Raw genomic sequence first — 24053 nt, forward strand, 5'->3', positions numbered from 1 at the left:
TTTAAGGTTCAGATTAAGTAGGGTTGAAAGGTATTGTTAGAAGGAGAGAACCATGTCAGTAGACTTCACGCCACCGTCTCGAGCCTAGTTAAGGAGAGGCTCGGAGATGGGGTGTGATACAAGCATGAAAGGATTATAGTAATAAAATCACTTATCTGGATCCCTCTTCTTTTTTGTTTATGTGGCTTCATGTTCATGCTATTATGGATATAGAGCTAAGGAGGTCTAAATATGCGACTAAGCTAATTAAGGCCATGCGATAAAAGAGATAGACACTAACTTATGTATTGCTTAATTCTAATGATCCATCAATTAAGTACAAGTTCTCCTCTCTCTTGCCCAGGTGTAAGCGAAAAGAGAAGTTTTTTGGGTGAGTTAGGGTGAAAATAAGAAACTCATGCTAATTTTGATTAGAACGCGTAGGTTAATTTCATGTGGTATTTATACAATATTTTATATACACATTATTAACTATTTTTTCTATTATTACACTAAGTGTGAGGTCAATGAGGGGGTATGAATATGGTCAACATGTAGGTGACTGAACTCAGTTTAATTAGGCAAGATTAACAAAGGAATGTTCCATGTGATTTAATGTGGCACAAAGGTTAAGTAGTTCATTAAGGCGATATAAAGCATCTACCAATTTCATAATTAAGGCGAGCATCCTCTCGAAACTTTCATCATACTTGCTCACCTTTTGGGATGCAAATACTTGAAATTACCATTTGTTTTACATCTAATATGTTTAATTGCATTACCTATAATTCATCTTATATTAAAGTGGGCAACCTCTTCGCATCTTGTTGCCACACACACTTGCATTTCTGATATGTATGTTATGGAGAAACATAACAAATTGATTGTATTACTATAATCCCTTCACAGCTTATTTAGTGAGATATTGGCTATTACTCTCTAGAGTAATAACACTCAATGCTTCATTCATTCTCTTGAATGGAATGACACATTGAATGCAACACTAACTAAACAAGATAAGTAATACAAACATCTAAATTCCCCTACAAACTATTTTTACGTTGCATCAATCATAATTACAAGGAACACAAGTAAATAAATGATAAAGAAATGAGAGAATGATAGTGTAAATTCATTACATTTATAAATAAAACTTTATGTCTTTCAACCTTGGGGTTTAGGTTAAGTGGTTGGTAAAAAATATATAGAAACAACTTATTGTATAAAATAATAATTCATAGGCTAAGCATGCCTTTTAAAATAAAAATACAGAGAAGGAAAAACTTACATTCAATAATGTCTCTGAATTCTATAATACGCCAAGATTAAAGTCACCACCACTTGAAAACCTCCCGGATGGCTTGTGGGAACTAAAATTGGAATTGGGAATGAAGATCGAATTCTTTTTTCTTTCGTGAGAGAGGTAAAGAGAGTTCAATTCATATGAATTGGTTCTCCCCTCTGCATTACATACTTTTCCCTTTTCTAGAAGAGGAAGTTAGCGAGAGATATCGGACATGTGGGAAAGCATGCCAATATCCCTAAATAACTCCCACGTAACGTTTTTATTAATTTAATTAATAATTAATTAAATCATACTTAATTAATAATTAATTAAACCATAATTAATAATTAATTAAAGTATACTAAATCAATACTTAATTAATAATTCATTTAAATCATATATAATTAATAATTCTTTAATTTTATGAAGTATCACGAGCTTAATCTCGGGCGAAATTGATTCGAGAAAATAAATTACGAGTTTTCTAAAACTGTGATACTTTTAAAATATAAAACCAGAAAGGTGTTAATTCTCAAAATTTTCTCATTCTTACATCCAAATGATTTGAACCATGCTAGTTGAAACGACATGAATAAATGAATACTAAAAAGAGGAATTGTTATGAATAGCATAACAAATAAAACTGTTTACAAAAATAATTCAAAATTGAAATGGATAAATAGTTTCAATATTTTAAAATGTTCCTTATTTTTAGGAGTTTGTTTTTAAAATATAACAAACCGGCAACATATTTACATTGTATAGAACAATTTTGAAAATGGAAAAAATCCACAGGCTCACAATGGGAAATACCAAAAATGTCTTAGTCAACACGCGATTAATCGGCCACACACATGCATGTAATTCTTTTTCTAAATGATCATGATGCGTTTTTGTTAAATTATGTGCATATGTGATGGTTCGAGGATATGTCATGTTTAAGCTCTAAGTGGTTGACTTAGTAGGCGATTAGGATACGATCATGCGATAAGAAGTGTTTCCTACCTATGTGTTGTTGATTCACAAATTATAATCATGTAGTATAAGTTTCCTTATCGCTTGCCCAAGTGTAAGCAAAACGATAGATTTCCTAGGTAACCTAGCGTTAAACATGGAGAACTTCTATCAACTCTTATAAAGCTTACTTCTCATCTAGGTGGTATACAAACTCTATACAGTATAAAGTAAAAGTATGTATATATACTAAATCTAATATCTACACTAGAGATTCTGTTAAGCTGGTGAGAAGTGGGATAAGAGTGGAAAGGGAACTAACTTATGTTAAGAAGGTGTAAAGGAAGGTCTCCGCGTTATATGCGGTAGGCCTTGATGCGATAGAGAGAAATTAACTATATCTTTTAATTAAGGTGAACACCTCTCAGTGCCTTAAACGCCACACTTGTTCACCTTTCTAGATGCAAATAATAAAGCTTAGTTAATTGACAGCTAGTTATCTAGAAGTTGTTACTTATAAGGCTCATATTGCCTCTTTTTTAAGGGTGACAACCTCTCAGTGCCATGTTATCACACCTATTCTCATTTCAGGACACAAATGATGGAGGTTTAATCTCCAAATTAGGACACAAATGATTAAAAACTCCTTTCATATGTTAGTTATGTTCTTGCTACTTACTCTCTCAAGTAGTTGGCAATAAGCGTTGGCTAAACGGTGGAGTATAGCTCAACTAACCTCGATGAACCTTATAAGTTAGACTTCTTATCAATAACTTATTACAAGCCTAAACTACTTATAACACTTTGATAGATTAATAGTAAAGACATGATGGATTGAAAAAGAATAAACTTACAATATATTAAAGAATGTAGGCCTTCGACCACTATATAAACTCATATATTACAATGAAATACAAAAATGGAAAGTAAGAAAAGGGATGAGCTAAGTCGCAGAATCCCTAAACATTCTTTGGCTCTTTTGACAAGTTATGGGAAAGAATACAATGGACTCTCTTTCTAATCTCTCTCTTACAAGATTGACCGCAGAAAAGGATGGAAGCTCTTTAAAGAAGGTGGAAATGCTAGTCCTTTATGTCCACTCCAATTGAGCTCTCTAGGTTTTAGTCCATTCAGACCAGACAATGTACATGGTAGGGATGGAGACTTTATATAGACTACTTTCGACAAGAAACTTCTATTCTTCTGATCATGTCATCGTCGATTGCAGTTTTTGTGAAGTCACATCAACTCCAACTACCATTCTTTTCATCTAGTGAATCTTCATCGCATGCTAATATAGTTCCTCGACTAGAGATGTTTAGTCGCCAGACAAGCTTGTTATCGTGTAGTATGCACTCCTCTGCGATTTACTGTCTTTCTTCTTTTCTTTCTAAACCTGCGATAAAACACATGAAAACAGGATAAAATAGGCATGAAGACTTATGTAAGTTATATTCTCTTATATTTATGAATTTGCGATAGAAGTTACATGTTTTGACACTTTTATCTCGCGTTTTGGCTCCATTGTTCTATTTAAAAGGCCATGATAACTTGTACTGTACAGGTTATTAATACGACGGTCGTGTAGGAAATGATACACGATCGTGTAGGTAGTATCAACATGATCGTGTAGTTTTTTTTAACAATGGAAAAAATGCTTCAAATCTAAACAATCGTGTTGACCACATAAAATGATCGTGTTGACTATGGTAAGTGATCGTTTACATTATATCCATATGATCATGTAGTTCTTTTTAAATGATGGAAAATTGGCTTCAAATCTAAATGATTGTATTGACCATGCTAAACGATCACGTTAACTATGTAAGCGATCATTTAGATTATATCCACACGATCGGGTAGTTCTTTTTAAATGATAAGAGAATGGCTTCAAATCGAAATGGTCGTGTTGATTTGGTAACCAATATTTTAGATCATATCCATATGATCAGGTCATTCTTTTTAAACGATGAAAAAAGGGATTTAAATTTAAACGATTGTATTGACCATGCTAAACGAGCGTGTTGAATAGGTAAGCGATCGTTTAGATTATGTCAAAGTGATATTTAAAAGATCTTGATATTCTTGAATATAAAGAAAATGAAGTTAATATTTAGATGAAGTTCAATATTCTTTTTCAATGATCTTGAATATTCTTGAGTTTTAAATAGAAGAATAAATCGTTTAAAAATAAACTAGGGATAGTTGCAAATGTAGCAATTATATTTAAAATAATTAAGTATATAGCAACATTTTTTAAAGATTGCAAATATAGCAAAATTTGTCAAAATCTATCAACGATAGGAGTCTACCACCGATAGATCATGTAGCAAATGTTGGTCTATCACTGATAAACCATAGGAGTCTATCAACGATAGAAGTCTATCACCGATAGATTTTGCTATATTTGCAATTTTTTAAAAATGTTCCTACATAGTTAATAATTATTCTAACAATGGCTATCCATTCTAATTACCCAAGAAAAAAATTCTGAACACGAGGTGTAGAAATCTGAAAGAGAACATGAATAAATGGCAAAGAAAAGGGAAGGAAGAGAAGTGACGAATAGTTGGCATTTGGCAATATCAAGATCAAATTTGAAATAAAAATATTTTACCGGCTTTATGAGTTTTTTAATTTTGTTACACGGACCGCAAATATTATTTTTTTGTTACATTTATTAAAATAAAAAGTTGAGTCTTTAATTAAAAAAAGTAAATTGGTAAAAAAATTTTGAAACTTAGGAAATAAGCCTACATACTTGTGGTTAGAGCTCTTTCGTCGACTGTACGAAGATGTTCTATAAAAGTAAAAAAAAAAACCCTCACCAGTAAGCTCTGAACTCCAAAGAGGAAATTCCATCAAATTCCCTTTGGACAACAAAAATGTTAGCTCAATTGTTACTCTCCTTCTCCCTCTTCCTTCTTCCATTAATTTTCTTCGCCTTCATCTTCACCAAAACTCCAAATCCTCACTTTACCCCTCCCATTAAACTCCCCAAATCATACCCTATTGTTGGTTCTTTCTTCGCCGTCTTCGCCAACCGCAGCCGCCGTCTTCAGTGGCTCTCCGATGTCCTCCAAATCTCTCCTGCCGCCACCTTCACCCTCCACCGCCTATTCGGCCAGCGACAGGTTTTCACGGCCAATCCCGCCGTCGTACAACACATTTTGAAGACCAAATTTCATATTTACCAAAAGGGAGATTCGTTTCGCTCTGTTTTCACTGATTTTCTCGGCGACGGAATCTTCAACGCCGACGGTGAGAGCTGGAAATTTCAAAGACAAGTTTCTAGCCATGAGTTTACCACCAAATCTCTACGAAAATTTGTTGAGACAGTCGTGGATGCGGAGCTTTCGGAGCGCCTTGTTCCGATTCTGTACACGGCGGCGAGCACCTGCTCTGTTTTGGATTTACAGGATGTTCTTCAACGGTTTGCTTTTGACAACGTTTGCAAGATTGCTTTCGGGTAAGTTAAAATTAGTTTGTTTACTTCAACCTTGAATCGGAACAATGAATATTAGAATTAGCCATCTTTCATTTTTCATATTACAAATAGAATAATCTTTTTTTTCTTCTTTTTTTCACATGCCAGTTTTGAATTTGGTAAACGATGGCTACATCTAAATATACTTTTCTTAAAATCAAATATAAACCCCATTTTTTAAACCATTTTCATGAGTTTAACTACAATTTTTAAAAGATTATTTTTGGTTGAGAGAAAAATTTGAACAAGAAAAATAAAACAAAATAAAAAGGAAACTGAAAAGTGAGTGATTTAAATGGAAATGAATAAACATTATCTTAAACATCATTTCCACAATGACTTCTTTCTAATTTCTATACACATGTTTCATCATTACTTTTGACCTTTCTTATTTATTTATTTATATTTCATTATTATTCTTTTTAAATGTTAGCTTGTTCCATGTTTATTACCAAAATTTCAAACTGATTTCTTTTTACAACTTTTCTAAAATTTAACTATTTATTTTTCTATTCTACATTTTTATTTTTATTTATATTTCAATATTATTTAAAACTAAAGTAAAGTGGAAAAATATAGTCAATTATGGTTGTAGAACGAAAATAGAGTCCACATTCTTCATTGTCAAATTCTACATCTAACTCGGGACCAGGCCCTTAAGTATCACACTTAACTCATTGACTCCGTCTACTGAGTTACAAGTACCACACTTAACTCGTGGGTGAAGTCAACGACTTGTGGACTCGGTCCATAAGTACATTTTTTTAATACTTTTGAAAAAAAATATGTAAAGATCAACAATAAAAAGGTTCATTAAATTGTCAAGCAACACAAAATCATCTTTGATAAAATATTAAACAGTATCTGTTTAAAAATAACGACTAAAGACAGTTATCAATTAAGCCTAATGTAAAGTCATGTCTCACACACGATGGTCGTGATGGAACATGTAGACATGCACAGCGGAATTACAAATCTATTTTACCCTAAATGCATCTAAATCATTTAAAAAATAACGTGCACCAATACCCTAATTAGATGAAATTAAGGTTAATAGAAAACATACCTTCGCAGTTTTCGAATTTCTTGTAATTTTTTCACGAATTCGATCCTTGGACCACCAATAGTGTTGACCAGTTATTCTCCAGATTTAGAACAGGGTTGTGGGACCCAATAAGTGAAGGAATTGTGAGAGATATGAAAGAAATTGAAGGTTTGATTTAGGTGTTTACATCCTTATCCCACTAAGTGTTAGTGACATTACCAGAAAAAATGTTGAATTTTTTCATTAGTCCAATGTCGAAATAATTATTTGACCATTTAAATCAAAGTCAAAAGTCAACATTTTGACTTTTTACCATTCTATCTGTCTTGACTAATTTTGATCTTCCAAGTCTGAATTCTTATTCACTTTTCTAAAATTCAAATCACATTTGAATATAAAGTTGTTCAACATTTTTACTTTTTACAATTTTGATCATTTTCATCAATTCTGAGCTTTCGAATATGAATCTGCATTCATATTTTTTAAATTTAAATCACATTTAAATATAAAACTCTATCTCAAACTAGTAACCAACGACTATATCACATATATTTTCTGGGATAAGATGCATCCAGGGACTTACTTTCGGCTTCTCCGCCAACAATTGTCCAAACATCCTATTCTCGTGGATTCTACTGGTCGCGGTAAGAATTCCTACCCGAAAACAATCCTCGCTGACTGTGCTGGCCTACGGTTGGTCACGCCGCTTCAGTCACCTGTTATCTCCAGCACTGGATTGATCTGACCATGCGACTACAACTGATTCTCTGGGATAGGATGCATCCAGGGACTTACTTTCGGCTTCTTCAATATCAATTGCCCAAGCATCCTATTTTTGTTGATTCTGGTCGCGGTAAGAATTCCTGCCTGGAAACAATCCTCGCTAACTGCGCTAGCCTGCGGTTGGTCACGCCGCTTTAGTCATCTATCATCTCCAACACCTCCCCTTCAATCAGAGATTACCAAAATCGACGATTACATTGATAGACTGGAAAATCGAAGACAAATTTTATTTATGTACTTTTTTAATAATAATTTATAATGGTAATAATCTATTTTTCATCCTGGTTGGAAATCCAAATAGGGATTGGCAATATCGAAATTGTAATAAGGATCATTTGCAAAATCGATATCATTGACAGATGAATATGAGAGATTAGTGATGTCTTTAGGGTCATCTTGTTTGTTGTCGTCGGAATTATTGTTGACGATTGTTTCCATCACTGCCTGGAGGTCTGCTTCAGACTTTGCTCCAGCGATTGATGTCATGATTGAGTTCTTTGCGAGAAGAAACTGCGAGAATAGTTTTTAAACCATTTTGCTATTTGCTCTTCATTCAAGCGAGAATAGTCGTACTTATCGCACCATTTGACACGCAAAATCTTTCCTAAGATTTTGAATTTGGCTTTGGATGAAAGTTGGTGACTCCAACAAAAAATCCAGGGCACTTGAAAATAAAGAGAGAATCTATACATTAGCGAAAGTGCAGATGAATAGATGCTTGATGAGAAATGGTGGTAGGCTCGTTGGACTTTAACAGGGAAGATCTCCATGGTTAGGCCAAAATAGCTCCACCATTTTTTAAACCAATTTGAAAAATTAGTTTTGTAAGATTTCTTACAAAACGTAATAAATCAGGAGTGGTTGTGCGATTCGTGCCAAAATACTTTGTACCAAGCTTCCATGTAGTCTTGATATGTGTACGACTGAGGATTGAATGGTTTTGAAAATTTTCGAGGAACATACATCCCTTGAGGCCAGTGGGATGGTGTTAGAACCCTAAAAATTTTTAATTTGGAATAGACAATTTTTTCTTGATTGTTTCGGTCCGAAATATGAGTGATTTCGATAGAGACAGTGTCGACTAAAATGAACTCATAGAATTGTCTTGTTTTCTTAATATCTTCCGGAAGAAATTGAACCCATGAGGGTAAACTTGGGAGCAAATTTCTAGAAGGAAAGGTCCGTCAAATTCTGGTTCGATGACTACATCTTCCAGAGTTGTTTTTGTTTGGTATCCTGTGACCGGTGGCCTTGGCATAAACACCGCTGGTTTAACCGTCCGGGCATAGGATTGAGGTCTAGAGGATGACCTATTTGATGTTACGCTTATTGGGCGCAACAAAATTGTTGAGGGATCTGAAGTAGATCCAATTGTTACGTTCCTTTGTGAGGAACCTTGGCGACGCCGGGATACTATTTGGAAACTCAGATCCATGGCGTAATTATTTGCACACATTGGAGCTAGTGCAGATGTTTGAGAGATTGGGTGCTTGCCATTGGAGGAGCTTACTCTAGAAGAGCTAGCTGGTTGAGAGTTAGCATCGGTTTCGACGATCATTTTGGCCTTTTCATCTAAAAGCGATAAGCATGGAATACCTTTTGGTAGGGATTTGATTGATTGGACTGCTCGAGAATGCTCAGTCGTCCATGGTTTCGGGTTCTTTTTTAGTCTATCATAAAGTGACAGACAGATTATCCTGAGGTCTTTGATAAAATCTCCGATATAATTATCACATCCAAGAAATCTGTAGCTGAGTCTTATCTTAAATTTCATCAGGAAACTTATCCACAAAATCTAATGACCTTTAGATAAGTTTAACTATTCCTTGATCAATATCAAAACCAACGAACCTTACTTTTGTTTGAAACAACTTGACTTTTGGTAAAGATACCACAAGGTCATTTGTTTTAATGATGTTGATAAACATATTTAAATGTTTAAAATGTTGATCAATGGTCTCGGAAAAAATCATGACATCATCAATGTAAAGTATTGTGAAGTCTTGATGCTTATTGAAAATGTCATTCATGATCTTTTGAAACTCCGAGGTAGCATTCTTAAGACCGGATGGCATAACATTCCATTCATATTGACCGAAAGGAACATTGAAAGCAGTTTTGTATCTGTCTTTTGGATTAATTTGAATTTGTCAAAATCTAGATTTCATATCAAATTTTGAGAAGATCTTTGCATTAGCGATACGCTTAAGCAAGTCTTAGCAATTAGGTATTGGGTACCTAATCCACTTGAGCACTTTATTCAATGGCTTGTAGTTAATAACCAGGCGAGGGACTCCTCGTTCCTTTTCTGCCTGATTGTTAACATAAAAGGCCACACAAGACTATGGGCTTTTTGATGGGCTTATTAAACCCTTCTTTTGGAGATTAGATATCTCCCTGAAGCAGGTATCGACTAGATCCTTGCTCATTTGAATGGGCCTAGCCTTTGTAGGAATTTTGGTTTCATCAAAATTATCTATGTAAGGAAGGTCCACTATATGCCTTTTCTTTCCCAAAAGGCATTGGGTAAATCGGAACAAATCTCGGAATCGACCTTTTCAGGATGGATTAGATTTTTATTTAGATAGAAGGCTTATTGATCTCTTCATTGATCTTACGTCCTTTTATGTCATAGTGAAGAAATTCAATTTGCTTTTCTTTCTTTGAGATGAAATTAAGACTTTGTTCAATCTCATTTTCGATTGAAGAAAGATACCTTTGAATAAAGCTTACAAAATTGAAAGATAACCTCCTTTTCAAATTTTTGAGAGGTTAAACCCTTGTCAGAGACGGCAAATGGATAAATTTGGGTAAGAAATGGAGTACCCAAAATTACTTCCTCAGTCAGGCCCTTAACAAGGAGAAATGAATTCACGAGACATACTTCTTCTTTACATACATGTACCTTGGATAGCTTGAAATTGATTTTTAAAGAATTATTACTGGCTCCTTTGAGACTTTCGCTAGTTATCTCAAAGTATTTGGATAGAATGATTCCCTCCTGAATCACATTTTGATCAACACCTGAGTCAATTAGTGACGTTGCTTCAAATTTATAGTCTTTAATCTTTATTGTAACCTTAGTTAGCCATTTTTTATTAAAGACTTTGCTGATAACGTTGATTTCATTACTTTGCGTTTCAACGTTCTCTTTTGAAATTATTTGTTCTTGAATCGCAACAACTGCATTTTCAAGATAAGATAATTGTTGTCCTTTTTCAGGACTTTGATTTCATATTGCAGGTTTGTTACCTTAACCGGTGTAGCAACACTTTTGACAACAGATTCTTCACAACTTGAAAGCTGAAATTCATCGGATCTTTGAACTTTTGGTTGGGAGTCTCTAAGTCCTCACAAAGTCTCAAAAGTATCTTTTTTCTAATTGCTTCATCATCAACTTCTTCGATGATGTCTAAGAGACCTTTCTGGGTGCTTGTGAGAACATTGATGCAACTAGAACAGGGAATTGCCTCTTCGTTGTCTGTCTCATTTTCTGAAGACGAAGGTTCCTCTGAAGATTCTTCGAGGAGGGCATTGAGAAGATCTTCTTCCTTCTCGAAGGAGAGTTCCTCTTCTTCGGAAGATAATTCTTCAGCTTTGACAACCTTCAATAGAAATTGTTTCTCATTTTGATCAATTTCCATTAGGTTGATTTTTTTGACAACGGGGCAACGATTGGCATAATGACCCCTCTAATTGCACTTGAAACATGTGGTATTTTCTTTGAAAAATTTCCGCTTGTTCTTACTTTCGCCATGGTACTTGCTCTTGCGGTTAGAGTACCCATGTGATTCACTCGTTTTACTCCTTCTGAGGATTTTCTTTGAACGACTCTTCTTCCTAGAAGGAGGAGTGTTGTCAATTCCATATTGCTTGCAAAAAGATCCCATTTCTCTTCGATAATCTAAGTCTTTTGCAATCTTTGTAGCATGCTTCTGCTGTTGGCGAATTTCTAAACACACCTTTTGAATAGTGGAATTGATATCTCCATAGGAGATGCCTCCCCAATCTATATCTGTTCCTCTACTATTAGTCACCATTGTGGAATAGAACTTTTCTCTAACATACTTATGTAGCCCTTCTACATATTTATGTTTCCAGACCACATCTCTGCATATCGTACGGTTATAAAGACGTGACATGAAAGTGTCTTTATACCATTTGAAATCACTCATTTTAGGGCATTTCATTCCCAGAAGAGCCTCCATAGATTGATCACTGTATAGGGTTGTTCTCCCTACAAAGTGTTTGATAGCCGCGTAAACAACGGTGTTTACTGAGTTTGGCTGGATGGTAACAACATCGCCATTAAGGTCTTGTTCTGTCTTTTCCAACACAGCGTCTTTAATGACTTCTCTATTTGCATCAGTAAGATGATTGTGCCACCAACTTCAAAGATTTCATGTAACATCTGCAGTTAAGGCGTCAACAATCTCTCTTTGACTCATTCTTCAAAGATAGCTCGTTGCAGCAACAAACATTTCTTGAAAAATGATCATCATCTGTCCTTCAGAACATCCATCGATGTTCCAAGTTTCGATATTATTTCCATCGAATGATCGAAAATCTGGGCGTAAGCCATCCCTTCCAAGGTCTGGTGGTGATGCCCTTTTGTAATGATTCTTCATATCATTGTTGTAAACTTTGATAGGAAGAATTTTTGGAGAATCATAGCTGATTGTATTGAGGCTTCTTATTCCAAAGTTACCAACTTCCCTTTTGGACGAGGTTCCTATGTGTTCCTCAGAAATGGATGTTTCTGATAGCTTCCTAGTCAATTCTTCAAGTAGCTCAACAGTACTTGATCCTTTTAATTTTATATCTAAGGAGTTTGGTTGCACTATTGGTCGATTGGGGTCAACCCTAGGTAATCATGGCCGCTCTGGAGGAGTTAGAGTTTTTTGTTTGTTCGGTTTCATTCTTTCAATAGATCTTGATAAACTAGTCAAGACTTTATTGGAGTAATTGAGTTGCTGTTGGATGTTTTTTATTTCCCTCACACCAATAGTTTTGGTTTTCTCTTCATCAATAGTTTTATAAGGTGAAGGGACAATAGTCCCACTTGGCATTTTCGAGTGAGGAAAGGAAGCTTCCTCTTCTGGAGGATACTCGGAGAGAATTTCCTTTCCAATTGTAGTTCTTCAAGTAAGAGGTTTGTTAAATATTTTCTTGTCAGAACAGATTCAAAAGCAAGTAAATTCATTTTTGAAAAAGATGTGAAAATTTTTGTTTCAAAACAAATTTTTGCAAGATGGCAAGCAATATTATCTTGCTTTGATTTCACAATTGAGCCTATAAAAGGCACAAGCAACTGCTTGGCGGATTATCTATCAAGAGAGCACATCTCAAAGCATAAGCTCTCAAAATCCTCAAGTACCTCAAAAAATGCTTTCGAACTTCGGTCGTCTTAGACCATCGGGGAGGCCTCCACCTCCTCTTCCTTCCAATCAGCCAAATCCGGCTAACTCTCAACCAGCTAGCTCTTCTAAAGCAAGCTCTTCCAAGGGCAAGCGCCCAATATCTCAAGCATCTACCCTAGCTCCAATGTGTACAGACAATTACGCCATGGATCTGAGTTTCCAAACAGTATCCCAGAGTCGCCAAGGTTCCTCACGAAGGAACGTAATAATTGGATCTAATCCAAATCCCTCAACAACTTTGTTGCGCCCAATAAGCGTGGCAACATAGCCTCTAGACCTCAATCCTATGCCCAAACGGTTAAACCAGCGGTGTTTATGCCAAGGCCACTGGTCACAGAATACCAAACAAAAACAACTTTGGAAGATGTAGTCATTGAGCCAGAATTTGACAGACCTTTCGTTCCAGAAATTTGCTCCCAAGTTTACCCCCATGGGTTTAATTTCTTCTCGAAAGATATTAAGAAAACAAGACAATTCTATGAGTTCATTTTAGTCGACACTGTCTCTATCGAAATCACTCATATTCCGGACCGAAACAATCCAGAAAAAATTGTCTATTCCAAATTAAAAAATTTTAGGGTTCTAACATCATCCCACTGGCCTCAAGGGATGTATGTTCCCTGGAAATTTTCAAAACCATTCAATCCTCAGTCGTACACGTACCGAGACTACATGGAAGTTTGGTACAAATTATTCTGGCACGAATTGCACAACCACTCTTGGTTTATTACGTTTTGTAAGAAATCTTACAAAACTAATTTTCCAAATTGGTTTAAAAAATGGTGGAGCTATTTCGGCCTAACCACGGAGATCTTCCTTGTTGAAGTCCAACGAGCCTACCAGCATTTCTCATCAAGCATCTATACGTCTGCACTTTCGCTAACGTATAGATTCTCTCTTTATTTTCAAGTGCCTTGGATTTTTTGTTGGAGTCACCAACTTTCATCCAGAGCCAAATTCAAAATCTTAGGAAAGATTTTGCGTGTCATATGGTGGGATAAGTACGACTATTCCCGCTTGAATAAAGAGCAAATAGCAAAATGGGTTAAAACCAACGCTCACCTCTCTCGAGAAGAAGAAGATCAATTTCTTCTCACAAAGAACTCAATCATGACGTCAATCGCTGGAGCAAAGTCTGAAGAAGATCTCTAAGCAGTCATGGAAACAGTCGTCAACAATAATTCCGACGACAACAAACAAGATAACCCTGAAGACATCACTAATCTCTCAAATTCATCTGTCAATGATATCGATTTTGCAAATGATCCTTATTACAATTTCGATATTTCCGATCTCTATTTGGATTCCTAACCAGGATGAAAAATAGGTTATTACCATTGTAAATTATTATTAAAAAAAAGTACATAAATAAAATTTGTCTTCCATTTTCCAATCTAATCCATGTAATTGTCGATTTTGGTAATCTCCGATTGAAGGGGAGGTGTTGGAGATGATAGGTGACTGAAGCAGCGTGACCAACCGCAGGCCAGCGCAGTTAGCGAGGATTGTTTTCGAGCAGGAATTCTTACCGCGACCAGCAAAATCAACGAGAATAAGATGCTAGGGCAATTGATGGCGGAGAAGTCGAAAGTAAGTCCTTAGATGCATCCTATCCTAGAGAATCAGCTGCAGTCGCATGGTCAAATCAATCCAGGCCATTCATTCAAAGTCGGGTGACGTCATCTTCCTTAAAGAAAAAATTACCAAAAGAGGCTTGAAGACGTTGGTAGACATATCTTTTCAGCTTTTTTTTAATTTGCATTATTACATTTTGTTTGTTTGTCAATCTTGTTTTTTCTTGTTTGTATTTTAGTCATTATTAAGTATCTTTTTAGATTACGAGAAGATAAGGATAAGTGGGGGTCTTGTCCCACCCAAATCTTATCGTAATCTTTTACTTTTTCAAAAAGAAAGATAAGACACCAAACAAGGGTCCTGTCTTGTCGGCCACTCTTTTGTCTTTCTACTTTTTTTAAATTATTGTTGATACGTGTAACAACTTGTATGGATAAATGATATCTCGGTGGGTGATGCATTTATCTATATAAAGACACGTCCCTCAACCATGAATAGTATCTGAGCCTAAGTCTATTTTCTCTATCCTCTCTCTTTCTTATGGAGTAAACTCCTCTTTTGAATATGGGAAGGATGATAGTTAATTTCTAATAATATTCTTTTAGTTCTTTCTCCAGTTCTAATCTTCAAGTGTTTCATAAAGTAGATAATTGTGAGTTTGTGTGATGACAATAACAAATACTTAACATAGTCAGTGAAGTATAAAGTAGAAAATGCGTACTTGTGGTAGTTTGCTATTGATCTTCATCGTTGAGGATGTACCAATGTGCAACGTTTCTTTTCATGTGATAAAGTTTGTAAACTTGACGCCACTAATGGTCGTACTTTCTGTACGAACACTTCAAACTCACCAATTACCTCGTCATCGAGAATACTATCATCATTTCGTTCATCTCTAGAGAATTTTGTTTCAATCCCACTTAGATATTTCGAACAAAAATTCTCTGATTCATTCATAACATATGCTTTTGCAATACACCCCTCAAGACGTGCTTTGTTTTGAATAAATTGTTTTAATATACTAGACTTCTTTCAACGGGATACATCAAACTGTAAGAGATCGAACTAGCAACTTTGGTTTCATATGCTAGGTGAACAACAAGTTGTATCATTACGTCAAAAAAGGCAGATGAGAATATTCTTTTTAATTTACAAAGTATGATTATGATATCTGATTGCAATCGGTTTAAATCACTTATTCTTATCGTTCTTGCACATAAGTCACAAAAAAAAACACACACACAATTCAATAATAGCAGTGGATATATTTTTTGGTAGATATGCTCAAACACCAACATGAAGAAGTTGATGTAGCAAAACGTGACAATTGTGTGTTTTATGACCTGATATTTTCGTGTCTTTGTCATTCACACATTGTGAAATATTACAAACGAATCCATAAAAAAATTTAACTGATTTCTAATACTTACAAAACGCAACTCGCTCGCTGCTAGTTAACATGTATGTTGCATGTGACTTCACAAATTTGTTACCGACTTCTATTAGGTGTAAATTCTTCATTATTTCAAATCTTGTAGGTCCAACCGAACATTTATGGTATCTTTCGTTTTTCCTTCGATATTCAACAACGTATCAACCAAGTTATCGTAAACATTCTTTTTGATATGCATTACATTTAGTTTACGACGTAATAGTAGTCTGGACCAGAAAGGAAGTTCGAAAAAGATACTTCTCTTAGTCCACTGAGTGCTCACTTTCTTTTCTTTCTTTTAGTGAGAGATGTATAGTTATAACTAAAAAAATCCAATGAATCTAATTATTTTATGATTTCATACCCATTCATTACAACTGGAGAAATCCTACGCTCTACCTTTCTATCATGTAGCTTACTTCTACGCCAAATGTGGTTCTCTAGAAAATAACGTCGATGTCCCATGAAAGATATTTTCCATCTTATCCCGAATAACGATTTATCTCTCATGCATATGGAACATGCCTGATACCCTTTCGTACTCCATCTGAATAAGTCACGATATGTCGGAAAGTCATTAATTGTCCACAACAAAGCTGCATACAATTGAAAGAACTGACTGGTAAAAGAATCATAAGTACGCATATTAAAAGTTCAGAACTCTTTCAATTCCCCAATCAACGATTGTAGGTAAACATTAATTTCTCTACTAGAAGATCTTAGATTAGGTATGAGCAATGACATGAAGAAGTTGGACTATTTCATGCATTTCCAAGGTGGTAAATTAAAAGGAATTAATAATACATGCCACATACTATACGAGGTACTTATATTTCTAAACGGATTAAACCCCATCTAAAGCTAATACCAAACGAATGTTATGTGAATCTTAAGTGAAATCAGGAAATTCACAATCAAAATACTTACATCCCTCTGCATCAGTTGGATGTCTTAACACATTCTCTGTTTTGACTCGTTTATCCTTAGGTCATCTCAAATCGGACGAGCCTTCTTACGATACAAACAATTACTTTAATCTTGGTATCAACGAAAAGTGGTGCAATACCTTATGCGAATTTTTTTTCCTTTGTTAGCATTAACCTTGCACCGAGACTTACCATAAGTTGGATAATGTTGCAAATCGTTAAATTCCTCCCAGTACAATACGCAATCGTACTTACACGTATGACTAGTTTTGTATCCTAGGCCTAAGTCATGTAGTTTTTGTTTAGATTCGTAAAATGAACTAGGAATAGTAGTACCCATTGGAAACACTGCTATTAACAGTTCTAATAACATACTGAAGGACTTTTTACTCCGATCGTTGAGAACCTTGATATTTATCAACTTAACCAAAAAATTCAGGGAGGAAAATTTTGAACAACTGGGTATAGCTCAGTATGTGTTTCATTCAATAACTTCTGAAATATGTTTGTTGTCTTTTGCTCTACACCAATATTAAATGATATTTCATTTTCCGAACCTCCTCCGGTTCTTCTTCATGTTCAGTTGTAGCTTGTAAATCATTAAGCATACTCAACATTTAATTTTTCTCATGAAGAGGGTTTTGCTAGTTCCTTTATCAAATCTTTTTATACCTCTATGCAAGTTCACTAGTTCTCCATGATACATCTAGTCTGTATATGAGGGAGATATTCCAATTGTAAATGAATATCGCTTCACACCCTCTAATGACTCCTACATTGAGTTCATACGTCTCTTGCATGGACACCTTGTCCGTCTGTAATCATCAACGTGAAACTAGACAACCTCTAAAAATTGGGACACTCCCTCTCTATACGCAACCGAAAATTTATTTTTAAGTTTCACCCAACCCTTATCCATCATTAAAATCCTAAAACATAGATAGGTTTAATTAGTCTTATAATATTCCTCCTCTCAAATGCTAGAACTTACTTCATACATAAGCTACACCTCATAAGTACCCAATCTCCTAACTTTCCCAAAAGCTAAGTTTAAACTAAAGAGTCTACCATAACTGCAAGATAGCTAAAACAAACTAACCACAAATAACTTCAATCTTTACAAGTTACCTAACACTTCCAACAAACTTTACAAGCTACCTAACACTTCTAACCTCCAGAACTACTAACAAATTAAAAATTAAGTTTAAATTAAAGAGACTACCATAACTGTAGGATAGTTAGAACAAATCAACCACTAATTGCTTCAATCTTTACAAGCTATCTAACACTTCGAACAAACAAAACTACTAACATATAAAAAACTAAGTTTAAACTAAAGGCCACCATAATTGCAGGATAGCTAAAACAGATCTCAATCACAAATTACAGCCCCTCAAATTTTAAAATAATTACACCCGTCCTGAAATTCAATATTAAATCCAAAAAAATTTCAAAATCTAAATCCTAAAACTAATTCAAAATATATATCTAATACTAATTCTTTAACTTAACAATAACCAGAATGAAGAGCGGCAACGAGCACGGTGACGATAGCGAGCTTCTCGGTCTCTTGTCTCTCTGTTTTCTCTCTTTTTTCTTTCAATTTTGTGAATCACATAACTTAAAGAGGGTTTTTATAGGGGAACTCCCGACGCATAACGAAAATATCAGGAGAACCTTCCTATTCCCGACGCCATTAGTAACGCATCGGGCATAAGTTGTTTACTCCCGACATTAATTGCATGGTGTTGGGGAAAAGTAAATTATTATTTAATTGTTTCCCTTTCCCCGATGTTGTAAATGACCACATCAGGCATAGCCAACCCATTCCCGACGTATGTAAACATGACATCAAGGCAAAGGAAATTAATTTCCTTAGTCGCACGACCTGTACCAGTCCCGACGTGCGTGTACATGACATCAGAGAAAAGGAAATTATTATTTAATTAATTTCTTTTTCCTAATATGTATGCGAACAACAGCAGGGATTGATTTGTTATTCTCGACGTCATGAATCCAACGTCAGGAAAGATTCAATCTGCCAACACACACCTTACAATGTCAGCGTATGTACTATTTCTTGACGTTTCTTATCCCAACGAAATTTTTTACGTTGGAATAACTCCGATTTCCTGTAGTGTTTATATCGACATGCATGCAACCCTCAATTGCAACCTTCTTTCCACAACTTGCATCGTACATGCCACATATTTTGGTTTGATTCCACCATGATAATTTGATAATGATGGGTCACATAATACTTTTTAACAGCCATTTTTAAATCTTTTTTAGTGTCACACAACATCTCTTTTTTTATTAGACTCAAGTTTTCTACACTTTTTTTTTTTAATTTCATCAAAAGTTGAACGGCCTTCCCAAATTGAATTTGTAATATTCCAATCAATTGGTGTGAAAATCTCTAAAGGTACCGACTCACTTTCATTCTGTGCATTTGAGTCCCCAAATAATTCATCAACCTCAATCTCAATATCACTATCCCCACAAATTTTTTGGTTCAAGAATGCTTAAATCTTCAATACATGTAGACATTTTTAAGCAACTTGTTTAGAATTGTACAAAATAATGGAAAAAACATTCACAAAATTTAAACCACAATCCACCTGAACACCAAAATAAATTATTTGTGTAATTCACATTACTTGTAGAATTAACCCGAAATTAAACCACAGTGCAAGTTAAACAATAATCCAAAATTAAATCTATACAGTTAAAAAACACACAATTCCAACTAAAAGTCATATTTACTTATCATCAGAACCTGTTACTCATATACAACCAATCGCATATTTCTCATATATCTAACCAATCAAACTCGTATAAAAACTTATGAAAAAACAAAGATCTAGATCTATATTTGAAGCATGCCAGCATGTTAAAAACGAACAAAATATAATAAAAAATGCATAGATCTAGATGAATTCATAGATCTAAACATTTACGATAAAATTAAAGAAGAAAAAAATTAAAAAAAAAAAAAAAACAAAAAACAAAAACAAAAGATAAGAACTCTCACTTTCACGACCTGCTGTGACGACAATAGTGTAATGGGTGGGGGAGGAAGCTTTTCGGGTGGTCGAAGAAAGAAAATGGAAAAGTAAGGTTATTTGGGGACCATGAACCCGTGAACCAGGTCCGTGAGTGCCTACACTTGGGAGCATGTATAGACGAGCCAGTCTGTGCCGTTAATTGACTGGTGTACGTGGCTATCCACCTGTTAGCTAAATTGTGGACATAACCTACAACTATCATGAAATCATGGACCTGCTTCACTGTATAGCAATCTATTTTTCATAATACTTTTGCTTTCAACCTATTTTTGTTATTATTTATTAAAATAATAACTTCAATATTAAACTTAAATACCGAATAATGCAGTAATTTTAATACATGTTTTAATTTGTTCGATGAGTTAACAAGGGATAATTATTTTATTGAATTCCATATTTACAATTTAACTAAAAAAAGTGGTCAATTTAATGGAAACAAAAATGTGAGGTATGGAAATAAAAGTTGAGGGATTAATTGAGAAATTTGTGTGTAACATTTGAACAGGTATGATCCAGCTTACTTATCACCATCATTTGGTCAATCAAAATTCGCAAGAGCATTTGAAGAAGCCGTTAGAATCAGCAGCCTCAGATTCCAATCTTTGCTTCCAATTGTATGGAAACTGAAGAAATTTTTAAACGTTGGATCAGAAAAACAGCTCCGAATCGCCATAGCCGAAGTTCGAGGATACGCCAACAAAATCATCAAAGACAAAGAAACAGAGCTCAAAGCCAATTCTTCAATCGATGCCGTCGACCTCCTCTCCCGTTTCCTCACCTCCGGTCACTCCAACCACAATTTCATCGTCGACATAATCATTAGCTTCATTTTAGCCGGACAGGACACAACTTCGGCTGCGCTAACTTGGTTTTTCTGGCTCTTAGCCAAATACCCACAAGTTGAAACTCGAATTTTTCAAGAAATTAGTCAAAAACCAGAGGATTTATTTGGCTATGATGAAGTTAAGGATTTGGTCTACACTCACGCTGCTCTGTGTGAAAGCATGAGGTTGTATCCGCCGGTGCCGGTGGACGGAAAACAGGCCGCGGCGGATGACGTGTTACCGGATGGAACGGTGGTGAGGAAAGGGGAGAGGGTGGCGTATCATCCTTATGCGATGGGGAGGATGGAGGGGATTTGGGGGAAGGATTGGGCGGAGTTTCGCCCTGAGCGGTGGTTGGAGAGCTGCGGCGATGAGGAGGGGCCGGTGAAGTGGAGGTTTGTGGGGAGAGATAATTATACGTATCCGGTGTTTCAAGCGGGGCCGAGGATTTGTTTAGGGAAGGAAATGGCGTTTTTGCAAATGAAGAGGATAGTGGCCGGAATTGTTAAAAGGTTTCGAGTGGTTCTGGCGGCGGAAGAGGGGGTGGAGCCGAGGTTTGTTCAGTACATGACGGCCAAGATGGAGGGCGGGTTTCCGGTGAGGATTAAGGTGCGAGAGGGATCGGAATAGAGTAACAATGCTCCGATCACCGATTGAGTAATTGTGGAAAAAAAATATCTTCAAGTATAGTCCAATTTAGAGTTTATTGTTGAAATCCACCCGTAGCTTGTTTATTAGGGATGGACTAGATTACCTCTCAAGTTTATTACAATTGAATTTTGCTATATTTTCAATATTTATAAATATATATTTTCAATATTTATAAATATATATTTTCAATATTTATAAATATAACAAAACATACAAAATTACATGTACTAAAATAAAAAAGTTAAAACATTTTCATAAATTTTAGGTGAATCATATGGATGTTAGTCATTTCTTTTTCATATTATTACCTTTATTTCCGTCTACAGTATTATGATTATTTATATAAATATTTCATTCATTAATTCATTTTCTCTTTCAGAATTTATTTCTCCTTCATTTTTCATCTTCTTTTTTTCTTCTTGGTACAAGATTTAAATGATATAATTGGGACAGGATCTAAACAATCGTGTACTAATATCGAAACGATCAGTTGTCTATCTCAGATATACAGAGATTAGACCACTATCACTAATAAATTGTTTGAATTTGATAAATCGTTTAGACTATGTACCATGATCGTTTAGGTTGGGTATAAGATCGTTTAGACTTGCTAAAGATAGTTTAGACTTGTTAAGAGATTGTTTAGACTAGGTACAAAACCATTTTCCACGCGCATGTGATCGATTAATTGCATGTTACTTTTGTTATTTAATGTAGTGGCCTTCCGTGCTTTTTCCTTTTTTAAAATTGTTCTATATACCATAAATATTTTTGCTTTTTGTTCTATTTTTGAAAAAACTCCAAATGTTATGCAACATTTAATTTTTATTCTAAAAATACCATATAATACAGGGGTCTTTTAAAAAATATAAGAAACCGATAAAATATTTACACTATATAGAACAATTCAAAAAAAAAAAACACGAGCCCATAATGGAAAATATCAAAAATGTCCTGTCAACCACGCCTGAACAACACGCGTAATATATTTGGTACACAATCGTTTAGATTTGGCTATTGTTTCATACACGATCATTTAGATTTGGTCGTTTAAATTTGGATAGTCAAATCTAAACGATTTATTTTTTTAAATTTTTTGTACACGATCGTTTCGATTTTATGGTTTAGATTTGGGTAGTCAAATTTAAACGTTTTTTTTTTCAAGATTTCGTACACGATTGTTTATATTTGACTAAACAATTTTTTTTCAAGATTTTTTTATACACGGTCGTTTAGTTTTGTTTACACAATCGTTTATTTTTTTCATGATTATTTGATACTCGATAGTTTAGATTTGGATAAACGATTTTTTTAAAGATTCTTTTGGTACATGATCGCTTAGATTTGTCAATAGGATCATTTATTTTATTTTTTTGTACACGATCGTTTAGATTTGACTACCCAAATCCAAATATGAACGACATTTTTTTTAAGTCTTTTATATTTAATATACGATTTTGAAGAACCAAATAAAAGTTTAAAACAAAATAGATATTTTATATTTAATACACGATATTGAATTAAATAACGGTTTGGAAAAAAAAAAGAAGGAAATGTGATGGAAAGAAAGAAACAAAAATTACAAAGAGGCGAAGAAAGACGAAGAAGGACGGAGAAGAAGAACGATAAAAGAAAAGGGCAAACATGAAATATTTTAAAAATGACTAATTTTATATGGACTTTGTTACATAGATCGTAAATATTTTACCCATTTATTATGTTTATAATTTCCCTTTTTAACACAATTACTCTAAAACTTACCTAAAATTGAACCATTAAGAACTATTAGTAGCAACCTTTTATTGTAAATGAGTATGACTTAGGGGCTCTTGCAAATATGACAATTATAGTATCATAAATTAGGCCCATAGCACATCATTTTTACATTTGCAAAAATAACAAAATTGAAGCTCAGCCCGTATTTTAAAATTACGAAATTACGAAGTTACCCTTCAGTCATTACTGATACACCAATATATACGGTTGATATACCAATATATACGGTTGATACACCAATATATACGGTTGATACACCAATATGTACGGTTGATACACCAATATGTACGGTTGATACACCAATATGTACGGTTGATACACCAATATGTACGGTTGATACACCAATATATACGATTGATACACCAATATATACCGTTGATACACCAATATATACCGTTGATACATCAATATATACTGTTGATACACCTGATTTGATGTACTGCTTGTACACTTTTTTTTACTCTCTAATACTTCACTGATACATATTATTAGTTTAAAACATTTGCTATGTTGTTGATACACTTAATCAATTAAATACACTTGAAGCACTAAGAATGATACACTTTATATATCGTTGATACACTTGTTATCGTTTCTTGATACACTCGATAGATTTAATACACTTAATCACTTGCCAAACTTTATTGATACATATTATTAGTTTGATACACTTGATATGTTGTTGATACAGTTGCTCAACTGTTGATATACTCAATCAATTAAATACACTTTGATGCACTAAGAATGATACACTTTATATATCATTGATACATGTTATATATCGTTGATACACTTGTTATTCTTTGCTGATATACTCGATAGATTTAATACACTTAATCACTTGCTAA

At 34.5% G+C, this 24053-nt stretch overlaps 1 protein-coding gene across 1 annotated transcript; it reads left to right on the top strand.

Moving 5' to 3' along the window:
* Positions 1–4998: 4998 nt before the first annotated feature.
* On the top strand, positions 4999–21607 carry LOC103490164 (cytochrome P450 94A2-like). Its single transcript, XM_008449550.3, has 2 exons — positions 4999–5687; positions 20460–21607. Exons 1-2 carry the CDS (start codon positions 5104–5106, stop codon positions 21406–21408), a joined length of 1533 nt encoding a protein of 510 aa, XP_008447772.2. The 5' UTR covers positions 4999–5103; the 3' UTR covers positions 21409–21607.
* The last annotated feature ends 2446 nt before the right edge of the window (positions 21608–24053 follow it).

Source organism: Cucumis melo, chromosome 1, assembly GCF_025177605.1.
Source record: "Cucumis melo cultivar AY chromosome 1, USDA_Cmelo_AY_1.0, whole genome shotgun sequence".
NCBI classification, from domain to species: Eukaryota; Viridiplantae; Streptophyta; class Magnoliopsida; order Cucurbitales; family Cucurbitaceae; genus Cucumis; species Cucumis melo.

Coding starts and splice junctions, on each gene's coding strand:
- LOC103490164 (XM_008449550.3), top strand. CDS start 5,104: ATGTTAGCTCAATTGTTACTCTCCTTCTCCCTCTTCCTTCTTCCATTA. Junction 5,688..20,459: donor GTTTGCAAGATTGCTTTCGG/GTAAGTTAAAAT, acceptor ACATTTGAACAG/GTATGATCCAGCTTACTTAT.